This window comes from Dreissena polymorpha, chromosome 11, assembly GCF_020536995.1.
Source record: "Dreissena polymorpha isolate Duluth1 chromosome 11, UMN_Dpol_1.0, whole genome shotgun sequence".
In the NCBI taxonomy this organism is placed as follows: domain Eukaryota; kingdom Metazoa; phylum Mollusca; class Bivalvia; order Myida; family Dreissenidae; genus Dreissena; species Dreissena polymorpha.
Genome location: NC_068365.1, coordinates 44700811 through 44721768, shown reverse-complemented (window position 1 = coordinate 44721768; position 20958 = coordinate 44700811). Strand labels below are relative to the sequence as shown.

The following is a 20958-nucleotide window of genomic DNA, read 5'->3' as shown; positions in this document are numbered from 1 at the left end:
CCTTGAGTGAATATATTGGAGCCAATATGAATTAAAGCTCCACTTGTTTAGGGCTCGTGGTAGACGCGTAGGATCACTTGTTTCGTTCTTGCTTAATATTTGTGTTATGAAAGCAGTCTGGGTCAGATGTTATGCCAAATTATATTGAAGGAACATTTATTCCAATGATATCTCGGATTAGAAACTGGATAACGTGGGATCAAATACAAGATTTCTAGGTCAACGTAAAGATAACGCATGTCAGCATGTTAGCACTCGATATATTGACTTAGTGGATTTTATGACGCACGAAAGGGGAGAGGTATTTGATACTTCACTGGTGTAAAGTGAGCGAAAACAATACTTGTGTGTATCAATGATGGCGGAGGTCGCAAGTATTGTCAATGCTTTATTCACATTTGTTACAAGTATTGTTCATCTTTTAGATTTTAATGTCTCATCAAACGCAAGTCTATAATCACCTCTTTATTATCTTTAATACTCAAGGATTCATAGCTTATAGTGAATGACTTTAATTAGAAAGTTCGAGCGAAAGCTTTTATATACACCAAACACAAGTCATAGCGTTTATATTCCTGTATTTGAAATGTCCTCTTACCAAATGCCTCATTTTTTTGCCTTAGAGTTTCAAACTTCTTGATTGCACTACGCACATCTTTCTTGGCCTTTTCTGTGTGTTTGTACTGAAAACAAACATCCAATACGCTATATAGGAAGACAAACTAAATGAGCAATTAACTCACTATCATTTAAGCGTTCACAGACTTACAGACGTAGTTTCTTGCTATGCAACATAACATTATTTTAAGCAAATAACAATCGTTAATGAGTCATACACATGACATAGGTGGTCAGTTGACCAATTCGTACTTTTTTCTGGATGTACTGGTTAACCAGTACTAAGTTCACATACTTAAAGACTTCATGAGCAACCTCACACAAGTTATTTGGCCGGAATCGAGATCGAACTCGCGATCTTCAAATTATAGTTCCGCGCTCTACAATAAGATCTAGCATGCCTGACGGAGTTATATAAATAAGAATAACATAGCTTTTTCTAATTTGAAGGACGCAAATGCCTTTATACAATTAAATCAATTTTCTACAAAATCGGGCTACTAATATATGATTTACAGACACAAGTAAACATAATTATAATCACAAAATGTAAATACAAGATAATGAATTGATAACATTGAAATGAGCTTCATTACTTTCTATGTTATATCCAAACTGTACGTGCGTTTCTCATGACGTAATCACTTGAAAAGTTGATTGCGTCATTAAGTTCAATGACATGAGTGTTTTAAAACGCAATCAAATTAACATATGCAATATATGGGTGTTTAAGATGGATTATAATATAAGATTAAAGTGTTTGGAGAAAACATCTCGAAACCGTTGAGATTGCATGTTTTAAATTATGTATTATGTATTTGAATAAAGAGATAATCTAAGTTCTGTGTTGAGTCAGTGTCATTTGTATGGTGCCCGACATTCTAGAAAGAGCGGTTTTAATTCATTTTGCAAAAGTAATTGACATACAAAAGGAAATCTGTTGGGCGAATATAAAGTCTTTAAAAAGTTAACTTCAACATTTTTCAAAACATAAAACAACCAAACATAAACGCATTACGATCTGATTATATAATTTGAAACTATGAAATACTTATAGCTGTTCCGAACTATATCAGAATGTAAAACCATTCATTTGCGTTTCGTATAATGTTCAAATATAACATATAGGACAACAACATGTGTCCACATGTCGTGAAGAATCAAGCTCGATTGGGGTATTGTTCGAGGTTTTTTTTTAATCAGTTTTAAGGGATCATCAACATTATAAGAAATATGGAAAATATATCAAGTAAAGAAATTACATATTATTTAAGATTCAAAATAATATCTACCTGTCAGTTACGTTGTTGCAAATAAAATGTATGTTTAGGCTTTATTATGTACGAACCCAATACTCTCATGCAAATGATGTATATATATCGTGTATAATCTGCTGCAACTGGTGATGGCATGATAATAATATGATGACAGATATAATGATAACATATTGATGACACTGCAAAGGACATGAAGTGATAAACGTATTGTTTTTAATGATGATTTGTAATGTGTGTCTTGTTGTTATTGTTGATGATGATGGTGAGAAGGATATGGATATAGAGAAAAACAGATTTTTGTATATCAGGCAAGGCTTAGAATAATATAATGCCGAGCCTTTATTGTATTCGTGCCGAGCCTGATATATTTTTTTTAAAGATCAGGCAGTAACCTGTTTTTCTGTTTATCATACCTCTACGTCCCCGAATTTAAAGAAATAATGAAAACAAAGTCGCTAAAAAGCTGCATTTTTATCTGGAAACTTTTGTCGTTTGACGTGTTAATAATGACGTCTTGAGTACGCGCGCTTAATACTTGTACAAAAATGTTTATTTGCTGTTTGTGCTGCATTTTGTGTTTAAAATATATTACATCTTTGTATCAAATTGTTAAATCCAATTCGATTTTACTGAAAATGATTACTTTATAGTTGATTCCGAGCAATATGACCTACATCCTATCATCAACTGAGATAAGAACTTTCCTGTTGAACTGATATAGGCATATATCTTTCTCTATCTCTCTCTCTCTTCTTATTGAAACGTTTAGATTGTACGAGGATTGAGCCTTTCGCCTTTCCAATAGTAATACAATGGAGTTTGACGTGTTTATTAAGTTTATTTAAGAAAATCAAATCGCAGCAAAAAACATTATAATAACGCAAAGTAATGCAGAACAAAAGCAGATCCGAGAATAAAGGTAGTTTATGCAAATCACAAGGAGAAGATCACGTAAATATTGCAATATTTGAATAAGAAATACATAATACAACCATTGGCAAGGTATTGAAAAACGCAGTACATAGTTCAACAATTGGCGGGGTATTTTAAATTGGCAATACATGGTAAAACAATTGGCAAGGTATTTGAAATAAGCAGTACATAGTAGAACAATAGGCAAGTTAGTCATACATCGTAACCGCAGACAGTTATTGCACAAATGCCCGTCAATAGAGAATATAATGTTAAAGGTTTAATTTAAAAACGTGCAATCCTTAATATGTTTTTAAACGAGACATCCAATATGCTTTGCATACACACCTTACGAAAGAAAAAAAATATATTAGTGGTTCAAATTTTCAATAAATCCACGGTCCACATTAAACATTGTATGATCATTAGTTTCAGTCAAGGTCATTTGGGTAAATTTACCGAATTATTGTATGATTTATTTTGAAAGAAACGTATTTCATGAGGTTTATGTTTGAAAACAGTTCGAACACTTGAATAAACTGTCGATTAAATATACAGTGTTATGAACTTGTCAGTTTACTCCAATGCATCTTCATCTTGGGAAAGGGCGAGTTTTTGAATTATGAGAGTCGAGCGAATAAACTTATATGTTTTTGTAAATTAAACGGTAGAATTAAACCCGTTATTTTCTCACATATTTCATCCAAATATTAACAAAATAAACTGAAGAAAATTACTGTCAACATGATAAAAAAACATCTACATTCACATTTTTTTCAATATTGCTTTGCGACCTTTACATACGTTCAAGAACTTTTCAACGTGCCATTAATTGATTATACGGAAAGACAAATCTGACTTTTCGCAAAATCGTCCCCATAAGCAAACTAGGACATGACGACTGTATACATGTCTTCGACAGTAAACTTGCGGCTGTCATTAATGTTAATGTAAACACACTGCATACTGCAGAATCCGTGGGGTTTATGGTGCAAAAAGTATCTTGACAGTCCCTCGCGTGTTTGCTCCATTATCGGGACATGTGGGACAGCTGTGGACCTTGGATCCGCAGTCCTGACAGGCGACACAGTGACCACAAGGCTGATAGGCCAACGCCACGCGCCGAACATTGCAAATCTTACACCTCAGTAACCCTTGCAGCTTTTGAAGTTCATCAAGTTCCTCATCAATGGTTGAAGAGTCTGTCGATACAGAGTTCTATTGCTTATGTTGCATAGTACGCATTGATAAGTCGAACTATTATTAACTTAATGTAACAGTTTGTTATACAAAATAATAGAATCTTATGTGACATGCAGTAACAATATGTAATTAAATACCCATTTTTAGGGCTACAGTATAGTTTCACGAATATTTGTTGTTACTGTAAAGATGGTTGTTACTGTAACACCGGTTGCGCAATACGTGCATCCTTTTTCGTATACTTGAATTAAAACAATTTAAATATCGAGAGGGAAAAAACAAAAAGAAACAAAATTCTAAGAAACCAAAAAAAAACATGAGACAATATGTGTCCCCTAAACTTCACAGTTAGAATAAAACCTCATTCCTAAGATTACACAAACGTTTGTATCTCGTGATGTAATTGACAACGCATTATCGCTATATATAAGAAAAAACAGTCAATATATTATTTTGATTGAAGATACGTGTTTCCAAGTGAGACTGGTATGAAGCAGATAGCTTTCCTCTGCATTTTGCATACGCCTGGACCACAATCTTGCTGCACATGCAACTGTATATATGCGCGTATTACTGATTTGCGTTCGCATATTTCATTTCGTTTTAAAGAAGCTGATTAAAAAATATTTGTTGTAAAATGTGTGCGTATTTATAAAAAAAACAAGGTATGCAATACGATATTTGCATTCGGCTTCATCGTAAATGAAACGTTGTTTTATGACACATGATCGGACCGCGCGTGTAACACACCGTATACCACAAACGATATTGCAAACAAAATGAGCATGTGATCTTCTGTAAAAATCAATGTTTTTTAGGTATTGTGTCATCTGAAAATGGAGTTCACTTATTAACGGATACTATTAATCGCATTGTCTATTATGATACAGAGTGTTGAAATTTAGCATGTATATTCTTTGAATATGATTTTGTTTATGTAATTTCATGCAGCTGAACAACAATTCGGAACAAACAATTCCGAACACTTAGTTTTTTTTCTTTATTTTCTTACTGTATGATAACTAAGGTTTCATTTTGGGTCAAAATTGGGAAAATCTGTGTTTCGAAAGGCAACGAATATGGATTTTTTCATGAATTTTACGACTTAACAATTCATGACATTTTTATTTTTTTTTAAACTAATTTGTAAATCATATTGATTAGATTGAAAAAAATATCAAATAAAAACAGTTATAATCATTAATTTATAAATACGTTATTTTCTCACTTATAAACTCAATTTTCTCTAGTATTGGAATATGTTTATGGTTACATAATGATGACATAGCTGCTATTTTGAAGGACAAAAAAAAACACTAATGACCCTAGACATTTAATACAGTCTCATGTTAAAGAAAGATAGCTCTAGCAAAATATCAATATTATCACGTTTTATGAGCCTAACACAAAATTAAAACTGCCGCTTACGTTCTTAATCGATTAAATGTATTGTACAACCAAAGAATACGCAATCTTTATTTAATAACTGTATTCTATACGAAAGATTTAACATTTCCCTCATGAATATTTAGTTAAAACCCTTAGCCGATTCTTGATTAAGATAATAAAATGTCGTGCATTATAATATATAAAAAAACACCTGTTTTAATTAATGTATATACGGGTCACAACTCGACCTTAACTGATGGCCTAATGCTAACTGCGCAAAACCACTAGGTGTTTTTGCCAAGTCCGGGACACAAATTTCGCTTTTATATGAAAATGTTTTCGTATTCAAAAACAATTAGCACAATTTTCGTATCATTTTATGTCCAAATCCGTACTGTCAAATTTACATCATAAAGTTAGCGTTTTGTCTGCTAAATCATACAAATACAAACGCATTGTCTATTATGATACAGAGTGCTGACATTTACCATGTATATTCTTTGAATATGATTTTGCTTATTTAATTATATGCAGCTGAGCAGCAATTCGGAACAAACGATCCCGAACACTTAGTTTGTTTTTCTTTATTGTCCTACTGTATGATAACTAAGGTTTTATTTGGGTCGAATTGGGAAAATCTGTATTTCGAAAGGCAACAAATAAGGATTTTTTTAATATAAATTTACGACTTTTCAATTCATTACATTTTTATTGTACCAAATCTAAACTGTAAATCATATTGATTCGATTAAAAAAATATTAAACACAAACAATTATACTCATAAATTTATAAATACGTTCTTCTCTCACGTATTAACTTAATTTTCTCTAGTATTGGCATATGTTTATGGTTACATTATGATGACATAGCTGTTATGTTGAAGGACAAAAAACACTAGTCACCCTAGACTTTCAATACAGTCTCATGTTAAAAAAAAGCTCTAGCAAAGTATCAATATTATCACGTTATATGAGCCAAACAAAAATCAAAACTGCAGCTTATGTCCTTAATCGATTACATGTATTGTACAACCAAAGAATACGCAACCTTTATTTAATTACTGTATTCTATACGAAAGATTTAACATTTCCCTCATAAATATTTAGTTGAAACCCTTAGCCGATTCTTGATTAAGATAATAAAATGGCGTGCATGATTATTTATATAAAAAAAAAACAAATACCTGTTTTAATTAATGTATATACGGGTCACAACTCGACCTTAACTTACTGCCCAATTGTAACTGCGCAAAACCTCTAGGTGTTTTTTGCCAAGTCCGAGACACGAACTTCGCTTTTATTTGAAATTGTTTTCATAATCAAACACAATAGCACAATTTTCGTATCATTATATGGCCGAATCCGTACTGTCAAATTTACATCATAAAGTAAGCGTTTTGGCTGCTAAATCATACAAATACTAACGTGAAAAAGTCTTACAATTATGTTAAATTAGTTTGAAATTCCAGGTAAAGAGCCCATATTGTATACGACCATTACAGTGTTGCCAAACACACTGTGCCAAATACATATATTGTTTATGAAAATGAATTCAAAGTGACCATAAACGTTATTCTTTTTTTACATGAGAAAGACAAATGATCAAAACCTGTAGTCTGGTCCTCAATATTTGACATAGAGCACGGGGCCGGTGGAGCTTGCCTTTTACCTGAAACAAATTAATGAAATCAAATAAATACATAAATAATGAAGTTAAAGGGACTTTCATCCACGAATAACGAAAAATGAAAAGTTCTAAAATACCGTATTTTTTTACAATGGTTAGTTTGTATTGATTAAAATATCACGACTTGTATATTACATTACTTGAAAAAAAGTTTATATTTTCAGTATATTCGGTAATTAAATTTCGCAATGTGAAATCAATAGAACATCGCGAAAATAAGTGACATAACGATTTACACACTATAAGTAACGCAAGTAGATTGATCATTTTATGTATAAAATATATACAATGCACAACGCATGCACCATTTGCATTCCTGGGTTTATCATGTGTCGATGATGATCAATCTACTGGCGTTATTTATAGTTAAGTGGTAGTTACCTGGTAGACATACCAAGTAAAATTTATTACCAAATATACTGAAAATATGAAAACTAACAACTTTTTTCAAGTAATGTAATATACCAGTCGTGATATTTTAATCAATATAAAATAATAATTGTTAAAAAAATACGGTATTTTACAACTTTTCTTTTCTTCGTCGTCGTGGTTGACAGTTCCTTTATAATACATACAGAAACCGTTTACATTATACACTTATTTCATGGATGCGCGGTGAACAGTCAAAACTGTTTCCCAAGGTATCAGTGATGACTTTGGTACTGTTGCCCGAGGCCTATCGGCCTCGGGCAACAGTTCCAAATGTCAGCCCTGATACCGAGGGACAACAGTTTTGACTGTTCACCAAGCATCCATGAAATAAGTGTTTTATTACCTGATCAAATTTCCAAAATGGAAAAAAAACAGCAAACTAAATTTTTATTTACACACAACAGTAATCGATAAAATAAATAATTTTGTCTGTTTAACTGTAAAATGAAGTCATTTTTTCGACGAAATGACGTCATTATTCCAGCGGGCAACAGTTCAAACTGTTGACCGGTCAACAGTTCGATATTCACCGGTAACAGTTTAAAACATTGCAAATTTCTTTTTCTACGAGGAAATAGCAAAAAATAATTAATTATCATTTATATAAGACATCAGGTAATAAAAGTAAATAATAATACAATCAGTATTCTTGTTAACTTGCAAACAGACGGGTTCTTGGTTTATAATCATTAGTCTGTTTTGGTTTTATCCTATAAGCTGCTGATTGGTATCTAACGGTTGGAATACAAGCCTTCCAAACTTGACTATAGTACACATTTTCTTAAATTAATTTGATTTTTCTCAGGTTCACAAATGTGTCAAAGTTAGTATCTGAGTGGAAAGATGTTAATGTTGGTCACCTGATATGGCGGGAGACGGTTGTGTTTTTGTGCGGTGAGTAAAAAACAGTGGATAAATAATTAAATGTTCGTTAATATTAACTTTTTTATGCAATCTACAAGTGGTTTAAGTGCTTTATAACAGGATCTATGAGCAAAGATAAGAAAAATAAACGAAAAGCAAGAAATAGTAGTGATAACGATACTTCGGAGAGACACATTCAAAATTGTAAACAGCAAAGAACAAAGAGGCCCATCTGCGGATAGTGAAGTGCTAGTGAGTTCAGTTTTAAATGAAACAAATTTAGTGCTTTATGGAAATAATAACGATGACGGTGATTGCGTTTTGGAGACTGGTGTCGATTTAAGTGTGTTTGTAGACCAGTGTGATAAACAACGGGATAGTAGCAATATGGCAGGGGCAGAAGGAGAGCCCACCCTTAGAGACATTATGAGTTGTCTTAAAGGTATAAGCACTCGTTTAGAGGTTGTGGAAAGTAATCTTCTCTAGATAAGTTACAGGCAAAGCTGTCTAGCGTTGAAAAAGATATGAAAAACCTATGTGTAGCGCTTGACAGCAGAATTAAAACTGTCGAACATAAAATGTTGAAGCTAAAAAATGTAACTGAAGGGGTCGATATTGCTATAGCGCAAGTTACGAGCAGATTGGAACATATGGAGAAGGAGCGAACGGACTTTCGGGACAACCTTTCTTACCTTAAGGCACAGTCCATGAGAAACAACCTCATTTTCACTGGCGTGCCTGAAATGCTCGGTTAAATAAACTGCCGCAACACCCCTTAATAGAATTGTGAACGATAACAATTGCTATTGTAATGAATCAATTAACAATGCGTTGAATAGTTTTACTGACGTTTTTCGCAGTGTAGCAGACCCGGTTTTTTTCGAAAACTATTGTTATTTCCAATGAATCCGAATTTGAAGAAAGTGGTAGCTTTAAGCATAAAGATTGGTTTGATACCGACTGTAAATCGCACATTTAAACTATAAAAGAATGTTAAACTTATTTAATTCCGACAGAAACGATGCCAATAGAATGCAGTTATTAGAATACAAACGGGCTTATAAAACATTAATCAACAACAAGAAGAAAGAATACAATCAAAGGAAAGTAACCGAGTTAGAGAGTTTGATGAATAAAAAACCCAAAGATTTTTGGAAATACTTTAAATCTAAAAGAAAAAACAAAGGTGAAACTATATCATTAGATAATTTTCGTTCATTTTTCTCAAGTATTAGCAGTGTTATTTTTGAGATCGAGAATGAGGAGGCTGAATCATTATGTTCTAATAATAATTTTGATTTGCCGAATACTCGATTTCCGGAACTTGCTTAACCATTTACTGTTAATGAAATAATCAAAAGTATTAATTCTTTGAAACGAAATTAAGCTTTTGGAAGTGATTGCCTTTTAAATGAATATCTGTTAGAATGTAAAGATATTATTTCATCAAATATATGTGACCTATTTAATGCAATTTTAAACTTTGGTGTTAATTCAGAAAAGTGGACAGAGGGTATAATAATCCCTATACACAAAAAAGGAAATACTTAAGATATTAATAATTATAGGGGAATAACACTTCTTAGTTGCTTATCTAAACTTTTTACCTCTGTTGTAAATGCACGCATTAAAACCTTTTGTAATAACAATAATATTATTTCGGACGCACAGTTCGGATATAGAAAAGGGCGGTCCACTGTTGATGCTATTTTTATATTAATGTCTTTAGTACAAAAATATGTTAATGAAAATAAAAGGTTATATGTTATATACGTTGATATGTTAAAATGTTTTGATGCTATTTATAGAAATGGCTTATGGCTTAAATTATACAAGTGTGGTATTCAAGGCAAACTGCTCAGAATTATTAAAAATATGTATCATAATGTAAAATCTTGTGTTAGGCATTGTTCATCCTATTCAGAATATTTTAGTTACGCTGTCGGACTACGTCAATGGGAAGTAATGTCACCTCTACTATTTTCGCTATTTATTGAAGATCTAAAATTATTTTTACAAGATAGTTCTACTTCCGGTTTGCTCATTGATGGTATTATACTTATATTGTTGCTTTTTGCTGACGATATGGCAATAACAGGTAAATCGGCGGAAGAAGTACAATCTCATTTGGACCGTTTACTTGAATACTGCAATACATGGGGACTAAAGGTAAATATATCTAAAACAAAAATTATGGTTTTCCGGAAACGTGGTCGTCTTTTACCATCAGAACATTTGACATATAATGGTCAGCCAATAGAGGTTGTCAATGATTTTTATTATTCGGGTACAGTTTTTAACTATACAACTTCTCTTTGAACCAAGAATATCTAGCTGGTAAAGCACTAAAAGCACTAAATATTTTATTCATTAAGGGGTGTTGCGGCAGTTTATTTAACCGAGAATATATTTTTAGCAAGACCGATGATGCTATTATCACAACTCAATATTTTTAGTTATCAGTTTCATCAGAAATGACCGAGTTGGTTCATAATTCCATTGTCAGTGGTTCGATCCCAGGTGGGTTAACTTTTTTTTTACTTTTTTTTTAATGTCATTTTTGTTTTATACTGGAGCTTTTTAGTAATGTCGCTTAAACTTATTAATTTAAAGCATTTAATCACAAACTTCAAAACAAGCCGAAATCTGTGAACAAGTACATGTAAGTTATTAATGATTAAGGTCGAGTTTGATACTGTATGGTATTATGTTTGTGATTAAATATTGTTTTTTATTAATGTCTTTTGGTAAGCTGTTGTGATCCCAGTTAAGATTGTAAACAATTTTTAATGTTTATGCATATTTCTTACAATCTATGTACTGGTACTTGGGTTTTGCCTAATTGATGTATTTTTATACAATTTGACGTAGACGGTAGGGATAGTTAAAACAAAAAATCTCGGTTAAAAGTGCGGTGACCCCCTTTTTTTATTTGTGTTTTATGATGACAACACGTAGATGAACATATTTGAGCAGTTTTGCAGAATTCTATTTGACAGAATTTTTTTAAATTACGTTTTGGTGTTAAAAATAGTAAAAACTTGATGTTTTTTGGGGTGACATAAAAATATATATATATATATTTTTTTAAATTTAACTTGTGTTCTCCATTTTTTTGGCATTGTGTTGTTTAATTAAATGGTATTTTATGTATCTCAGCTTATATAATATCTATATGTTGTCTATTTCATAGGTTATTAATTGGTTTGAGGCAATTAGAGATTTTCCAGTATAAATGAAAAATTACATGTTATAAAATGGTGAATAAAATCAAAACAAGGTCGGTGACCCTATATTTTTATTTCAATTTTCATATAATATTTGTATATAGTACTTGAATATAAATTTTGAACAAAATCTATTTGGTGGAAAAAAATCAGCAAAACTGCAGCAACAACCTTAAATGTAAAGAATTTGATTTAAAACTCAAAACGGTATATCAGTTATTTGATGCTTTTGTTGGTTCAATTCTTTACTATGCATGTGAAGTTTGGGGCAACACAAAGTCAAAAGAAATAGAACGAATACATGTAAAATTTTGCAAAAGATTGCTGACTGTTAAACAGAACACTTGTAATGCAGCAGTATATGGGGAGTTGGGTCGACATACTTTATTTATTAATCGTTTTATTAGAATTGTTAAATACTGGTTGAAAATTTCAAATTTTGATAATATTATTATAAAAAGTGTATATTTACAAGCCCTGCAATATAGCCATAAAGGGCATATAAATTGGGTTTCTAATGTTAAAAGGCTGATAGACACATATGGATTTTTACATGCTTTTGATGACGTGAATTTGGTCGATGTTAACCTATGTTTACATCAATTTAAATGTAGAGTTATTGATATGTATATCCAGGACTGGCATAGGATTGTCGACAACAGCCCGGTTCTGGACATGTATTGTGTATTTAAACCTGTTTTTGTATATGAACATTACCTTGATCATATTCCTAAATCCCTGAGGGCATACATTACTAAATTACGATTGTCAGTTCTTCCACTTAAAATACAGACTGGTAGATATGCTACTCAAAACACCCCAAGAAACGAACGGCTTTGCCTATTATGTAACGAATCAGATTTAGAAGATGAGTTCCACTTTGTATGTAAATGTACTAAATATATCACTATCAGAAAGAAATATATATAACCATTTTACTACAATAAACCATCTGTATATAAATTCCACCAATTACTAAATGGTAATAACACAAATGAGCTATTAATGTTAGGCAAAATATGTTATATATGCGTTAAAAGCAAGAAATACATTTTTGAAAACAACTTTGTAGTATTACATAGGGTTTTCCCCCTAAACACTGTAATACTGTACGAATACTTGTTATATCTAATCTTGTTAGGCATTTAATAAAATGTTATAACTTTTCATTAAGACGTCAATCTAAGTAAAATGAAGCAATGTATAAATATATAATATATGTAATTTTTTTGTGTATTGTTAACCTATATCTTACCATAACACAATTTTAAACAAAATGTTAAAAACGTGACATCATGTATGTATATGTTATTGATTTATTTAGACGATGTAACTGTGTACAAGTCTCAATAAAGTGTCTTGTCTTGTCTTGTTAATACAAAGTCGCCCAGAACCATTTTGTTTATTTACCTTCTGCTGGGGGGTTTTGCGTCCTCTCTGCGGGATATCTAGGAGGGGCCGGAAGCTTTGTCGGTTGTGTGCGGGCATTTACGGGAGGGGGCGGCAGCTTTGATGGCTGTGTGCGGGCATTTACGGGAGGTATTGACTGATTTGTTGGTTGTGGGCGGGAATACACGCGGGGTGAAGTCTGATTGGTCGCCGTTGGGCGAGCATACATCGGAGGCTGCTCTCCGAACACGATCGATAAGACCTGGAGCATCCCAAACAGGTCCGAGGTGGGCTGGAAGTAATACAAAGACTTGTGACACTGCTGATCAAATATATTTAAAATATGTTAACAAGTGTAGTGCAACACAATCCAGTTTTTTACATCCTATAGACAAAATAGTTAAATAAATAACTGACAGTTGTATGCATTTGTTAATACAAATGTACTTAAAACGAATCTGAATTAAATCGAGTAAAACACTGACAGCTTAACGGTGCAAGTTGAATTAATATGTGTTATCTCGGATCAATGTGAGGGACCAAAAAAGCTCACGTGACCACACAGGCAACGACCACAGTTATTTTAATATCGAGACGAGGAGTTAAAATGCATTTCCTTCCTTGAACAATATGAGATTTAATCAAAGCGCTGTAGGCGCTGAAGGCCTGGGACTAGCTTTAGTGTGACGTTAAATGCATTTAGGATGTTTTTTCCGAATTTCTCCCTTTGTCCGAATTTATACGTATTGACCCTAGCGGTTTAGTGCAGAAGCTCAGAGACTGCAAGAAAAGACAATAGTTGTGTATATACTACAGTGTACATAGACGGTGGAGGAGAACACTGATACGGGTTGTGGGAACGATAACCTTTTGTTCAACTCTACAGATCTGATTGAGGTTCGTCTACATAGGCGGTGAAGATATACAACAACAACATGGCCGCAAAAAAACTGTTATTGTTGGCGTCAAATAAATACCTTTCAATAGCCTAAAATAGTTTTCTATTACATAATTAACATATCAGGAAAACACTCATATTTCCTTTGTAATGTGTATACAAAAGAAAATCCACTTAAGCCCAAGTCTCACTTTTGCAGGTAGAGCCCCGGTCCATCCCGGTTTGCTAACGCCGGTCTACCGGCGAGGACCGAGATGATTCGTAGACATTTTTTAACGCAGTCACACTATTTCCCGGTGCCGCCCCGGTTAGAGCCGGTCAACAGCCCGGCAGAGACCCGGTCAACCCGGACTGGCTACGGTTTATCCCGGTCAAGCCCCGGCAGAGCCCCGGTTGTCGCCGGTAGTGCCCCGGTGAAAGCCGTCAGCGTCCCGGCATAGCCCCGGTTGTCGCCGATAGTGCCCCGGTGAAAGCCGGCAGCGTCCCGGCAGATCCCCGATATACCGTAACATCGCCGGCACTCACCGTGTCTATACCGGCATCATACCCCGGCAGAGCTACGGCAACGCTCGGTTTCACCCCGGTCGTCGCCGGTAATGCCGCGGCTGTGCCCCGGTGAATGCCGGTGGCATTCCGGCAGAGCGTCGGTTTTCTATACCGTAGCTATACCGGGACTCATTCATTAAAATGAAAGAAAAGAAAATTGTATGAAAAAGTTAACGCTTTTTGCGCAGATTGAGGGTGTTTACATGTTGATTTTCTCTTCTTTCTTCGCATATTTCTAAGTATTGTGGTATTCTGCATTGATCATTAAAGTTTAAATACAATTCACCGTACAAATCTTTTTTTTGACATTTTCATTTTTGAATTCCCTCCCAAAAAAATCTCCATTTTTTGTGAACCATTTATTTACAAAATTCACTCTCATTCATCCAAATCTTGAACAAACAACACTTTGTTTATTATGTATTAATAGATAAATGCAAAATATATACAAATATGATAGTTTATAACATGTGACAAAATAAATAAATAAGAATAAAGATAAAATTAAGAAACAAGTGATGTCATCATCCTTCGAAAACGAGAAAAAATGCAATCTCTAGTCACGAGTCTTTTTATAAATAAATTCTCAAAAAAAACATGGCAAAAGGAAATTACAATCTTCGAACATAGAAATCATCTACAACGTATGCTTGAATGAAAAATAAAGAAAACAAGAGCTGTCAGAGGACAGCGCGCTCGACTAATCGAGTGCTTGACAGTATAACATAAGCCATCATGGAGAAGTTGTTCAAATTATTCAATAAGGTCAAAGTAATAGTTCAGGTATATTTTCAACACTCTATTGAACATTTGTAAAGACAAAAAACAAACTAATAAGATTTTTTTCAAGTTTGATAGCAATAGCTTGGGTGGGATGTTTGGACGGTCCTTCAAAAATAAAGTAAATAAATATTTGTTGGTTTTTTTTAACCATGTTTCAAAGAAAAAAATATTCTTTTTGGGTTGGGTAGGGGGGGGGGGAGCGGGGGTATAATGTGGGGTGGGGTCATTTTTTAGACAATCTTTCAAAAATAAAAAAGGAAAAACATTATTTTTTTAAGAGGGGGGGGGGCGGGGGGGGGGGGGGGTTGCAGATATTATTTTGTTTGGGTGGAGTCCATTGTGGTATTCAGGTAAGTGTTGTATTGTCAAATTATGAATGAAATCTTATCATACATAAAGAAGTTATGGCAATTTAACTAAAATTTATTCTTGTGACCTTGAGAGTCAATGTCATTCAAAGGTCAAGGTCAAATTTAACTTGCCAGGTACAGTACCCTCATGGTAGTAAGAAAATATTTGAGGTTTGAAAGCAAAAGCTTTGATACTTTAGAAATCAAATGGATCTAAACACAAATTTAAGAACATATTCAGTTACTAAGACAAAAAAAGGGCCATAATTCTTACAAAATGCTTGATACAGTTGTCTGCTCTTGTTTATAGATTGGGGTCATGTCGGTTAAAAAAGTTTGCAAAATATGAAAGCAATATGTCAAGGGATATTGAAAATATTTGAGGTGGTACGCAAACTTTAACATAGATTTATCAATAATATGCATATTCTAAATGGAAAAAGGGCCATAATTCTTACAAAATCCTTCATACAGTTGTCTGCTCTTGTTTATAGATCGGGGTCATGTTGGTAAAGAAGTTTGCAAAATATGAAAGCAATAGGTCAAGGGACATTGAAAATATTTGAGGTGGTACGCAAACTTTAACATAGATTTATCAATAATATGCATATTCTAAGTGAAAAAGGGCCATATTTCATACAAAATGTTTGATACAGTTGTCTGCTCTTGTTTAAAGGTTGGGGTCATGTTGGTAAATAAGTATGCAAAATATTAAAGCAATATGTCAAGGGACATAGGAAATATTTGGGGTGGTACGCAAACTTTAACATTAATAATATGCATATTCTAAGTGAACAAAGGGCCATAATTCTTACAAAATGATTGATACAGTTGTCTGCTCTTGTTTTTAGGTTGTGGTAATGTTGGTTAAGAAGTATGCAAAATATTTAAGCAATATGTCAAGGCACATAGGAAATATTTGGGGTGGTACGCAAACTTTGACATTTGCACGCTCACGCCGACGCCGGGGCGAGTAGGATAGCTCCACTATATATATTTCATATATAATAGTCGAGCTAAAAATGGGGGTCACCAGTGAAAACGAAAAGTTCCCGCTTTACAATCAAGGTTATCCCCCTTTTCCAGAAACGCCACACTGGATTTGAGATTTTTATATGTGAGCATAAAGATGAGCTAAATGTTCAAAAATTATTATAAATAGATAAAAAAGAGGAAAGCCTATAATAAACTCATAAACATATAAACATACATACATCTCATATATCATGTGTGATATGGAACCTACTCAGTGCAGTAAGATTTGCTAACCTAGTTTGAAATTGCACGTGAAATGCGTTCTTCTATAAATAAGACTTGAAAATGTTACAGGGAAATAAGAACATTAATAATTAAGTAACAAGGCACATTTAATCATTCAATCAAACACGTTTAAAGGAAAATAGATTTATCAATTTATCAATGACTAGGGATACTAGTGATATTAAACATTAAACTTATCATGAAAAACAAAACAAATACATGATTGTCATGGTAGTTCTTTGAAGAACTTCGACAGGTTGGAATAAGTGTCTCCAAAAGACGCTTGGCATTGGTGACCCGGGGCTGACCGTCAGAGTTATTCATTTTGAAAATGTTTTTGAGACCATCGCGTTCAAAGATCATTTTAAGATGCATAAGATTGAGTCCAGAGCCAGCTATAATATTTATGCTGTTGCAGCATTAAACACATGACTGTAAACAAGAACACTCAGTGACTGCAATTTCCTAGCTTTTTTCTGGGTTGCATTTGAGTCCATAATCTGTCTGGTTTCATTTTCCTCCTGCACAGGTAATCAGCATACAATGTATCACTGAAAAGATAACATCATTGTTCCTTTGAAGTTGATATTTGACTAGTACATGTAGTTATATTCAGGCAGGTTCATAAGAAGTTCAATAAGTTTCAGTCGAAGAAAACCATGCATACTTGCAAATTGTGTATGAATAATTTTTACCATTTTTATTTATTAAAATAAAAAAATTTGGTCTTTTCTTATTTATTTGGCTTCAATAAGCCTTCTCAAAGTTGTTTCTTTAAATTGACAACATTTTCTTCATGCTATTTAACAAAACAATCATATACAGATGTCAAATACACAAGCACTTGTATAGGAGTAAGAACTGACATTAGTGTTTCATGAGAAGTGTGACATAATCCATTATGATATGCGTCATCGTTTATATTTATTCAGACATTCACGACATAGCATGTCATTACTAGTATTTATGGGATACACCCTTTTAAACTGGATTAATAAGTAAGTGTAAACACCACATATATACATTCTTCATCCAAATGTTAATACCAAATACATGTATTATCCCTACTGGATATGAAACTGATTATTAACGTTACATTTTATTTATTATTTAAAACATTGGTTCTACATTAACAATCACATAAATCAGTGAAATACCTACTTCGTTTCCATCTTATAAGCCTGTCTGCTATAAAGGAGATAGAAGAAACTTGATGAATGGTCCTTCCCGCATGTATTTCCATGTTCTTTAAGTTCAGTTGATCATTGGAACATACAGTGTTGACAAAAAGTAATTAACCGTTCCTGGACCACCAATGTTGTTGATCATTGCTGAAAAGATAATAAATATATGCAGTATTTTAAGTTGGATAACCATAATACATAATTTAGGTGATCACGCAAGTAGCAGTCATTTGCATATTATTTTCAGAATAGCAATTTTAGTATTTGGGACATAATATACTTTTTTGTTGTTTGTTTGAGGAAAACATCATTACTTGGTCATAAAATTCAAATATGCTGGCCTTGATTTCCATGCATTTACATCACAACTTTTTCCTTACATGGCATATTTTCTTTTTCAAAATGAAAGCAAATATGAGCCTGATTATGTGGTAAAAATCACTGACAGGGTGCACTTTTCCTACAAAATCTACTTTACTCCAATTATGAATAATGAAACTGTTATACTTGAAAAATAATTGCATAATCCATGTACCTTCCTGTTCCGAGCATTGTGTTGATAGCAAAACAAGGAATTTCTTTCTTGAAAATTTGAAGACTCTTCTTTACTTGATGTGTTTTGCCGTACGATAACCCGTTCACATGGCTAAAGTCATCACACAAGCATAAATCCACTTTATCCACTTTTACTGCTCACAAACAATATTAAATTTTGTAAGTGACACGGGTTCTAAATGTTATTCTTGACAGTGGTCAAAATTTCAAGCGTTTGGCATTCGTATTTCCGGGAATCGTTTTCTTCATAAATATCGACACTGCCATGCATTAGTTGACGTTTATCATTAACTCCAGTCACATTAATATGAGCAATAATAACACTTTTATTAATCTTTCTCTTTCAATATAGCAAATGGCTTTTTCTTTAAAGGGGCATTTTCACAGATTTTTGCATGTTTTGAAGTTTGTCATTAAATGCTTTATATTGATAAATGTAAACATTGGATTTAAAAAGCTCCAGTAAAAAATCAAGAATAACATTTAAAAAAGGACAAAAGTAGCCCGCAGCAGGGCTCGAACCAGTGACCCCCGGAGTCCTGGAGTAAAAACCAATTAGACCGCTCGGCCATCCTGCCAAGTATATACAAGTGACGTATTTTATACTTTATATAAGCAATCTTCGTAGTTTCACAAAATTAAACGACAACAACAGAACTCTCCAAAGTATTCAATCGTTTCGCGTTGCAACGCTTTATACTTTTTAGGTTTTTAAATCGTCAAAAGATGCATATAATGGACATATAAGACCATAGTTACTGTTCAGTATTTCTGTTTCCTCACAAATACCATAATTAAAACGAAAATTTGCGAATCTTAAACAACTTTTTTCAATTTTGTCAATTTACCAAAACGTGAAAAGATCCTTTTAAACGACCCAATCTGTCAGGTACAATGTCGGCCATATTTGTTGTCTTTGTATTTATATTGCGGATCCTACATTTAGTATTTCATAGCGTATTTATAGAATATTCGTAGTTATCGCACATTCCCGGATAACGTTCGGAGTGACGGATATGTACGAAAGAAGGCGATATTGCACGAAGTTCATTAGAGTGCTAATACTTTCAAAAATGTATCCGAAAAAAATCTCCTTACTGTCTCCGTAGACACTCGTATATTTTCGGCCTAGACCGTCAAGTGAGGAACTTATTCTCGCATGAATATGCAAACAATAATAAAAACTATGTCGTACCCACTTCTTAGCAATTTTGCTTCAATAATATTTTTTTACACGTTTTCTGACACTGTCATGTTATATAGTGATGTTCTGTATTTACAATGCGGGTTATTGAGATCTGCGAAGAACTTCTTTGCGGGGAACTTTATTTGTTTATATAGGTCCCTCTTCTTTGATTGCGCATGAATGACCGCCAAGTGGTAAATAGGACTTTTGGGAATTCATTCATTCGTGGATGTTTTGGCAGCCAGCCTATTCTGACTGACTCAGAAATTTGTATCATTACTATGGCCTAAGGGCTTCGCCCCAGGCCAAAAAGTAATGGTGCACTTTTTGCAACAGTATTTCCAATTTATGTCGCTTGATTGTTTGTTTTCACGGAAATAATATTTTCTTAGAAAATTTGATGAAAAATGTCAATTCGAATCTTTAATCGACCATAACCCTTGTTTAAAATGTTAGTGTTGTTTTATAAGTGACGTCGACTTTCTGGTGCTTTAATTATCATTTTTAACAAGTTATGTAAAAAGTTTATGTATGTGCTTATTAACCCAAAGTTGATCAAATATAACAACCACTTAACATTTAGAAAATCTTTTTATTAAAATAAATGCGTGATATATTGACGATTTGAGTCGAAAAACAAAATGTTTATTAGTCTCCCGAATTCATGCATTCGGTCATGTAAATCCAAAAACAAATAATCATTTTGATAAAAAAACTTTTTTGAACAGACTATTCTGTATACAATTTATCAAGATTTAAAAAAGAAAATTGACAAAAAAAAATAAGAATACGTGTGCTTAGGCGTGTTGGTACTCCAAAGTCTCACGCTATTTCTTCAAGCTATTTCTGCTGATTCTGTATAACGTATTTTCCGGACCATTGTCACAAAACGGCTCATAAATACCGTGGATATGATTGCTCCGTCAGGTACATACAGTATTCTTTAATTATGTTATGTGTTCTCTATATGATAGGTTGCATGTGTGGTTGTTCGCGTACATTTTAAGAGTGTGGTTGTTCACATATTTCAAAGTTTCGAATTTACAAAATCTAAATAATTATGAAACTAATTTTCTAATGTTCTCATGTCTTGAAAGTGAATTTTTAAAGCGACTTATGAAAATTAATCGATTGAATATAGCTTCATTTTACACAAAACTTCATTTATATAAAGAAGCAAAAAATGGTCGTTTGCATC

The 20958-nt window shown here is 33.1% G+C and overlaps 1 protein-coding gene across 2 annotated transcripts in view; it reads right to left on the bottom strand.

Moving 5' to 3' along the window:
• Positions 1 to 20958, bottom strand: part of LOC127850128 (tumor susceptibility gene 101 protein-like) — a 72701-nt gene that overhangs the window by 22590 nt on the left and 29153 nt on the right. Inside the window, exon 5 of one of the 2 annotated variants that reach the window (XM_052382918.1) lies at positions 13020 to 13290. The exons of the other annotated variant lie outside the window; for it this stretch is intronic. Coding sequence (XP_052238878.1) covers positions 13020 to 13290 — 271 coding nt within the window. The remainder of the gene's footprint in view (positions 1 to 13019; positions 13291 to 20958) is intronic. 2 annotated transcript variants of the gene reach the window in all.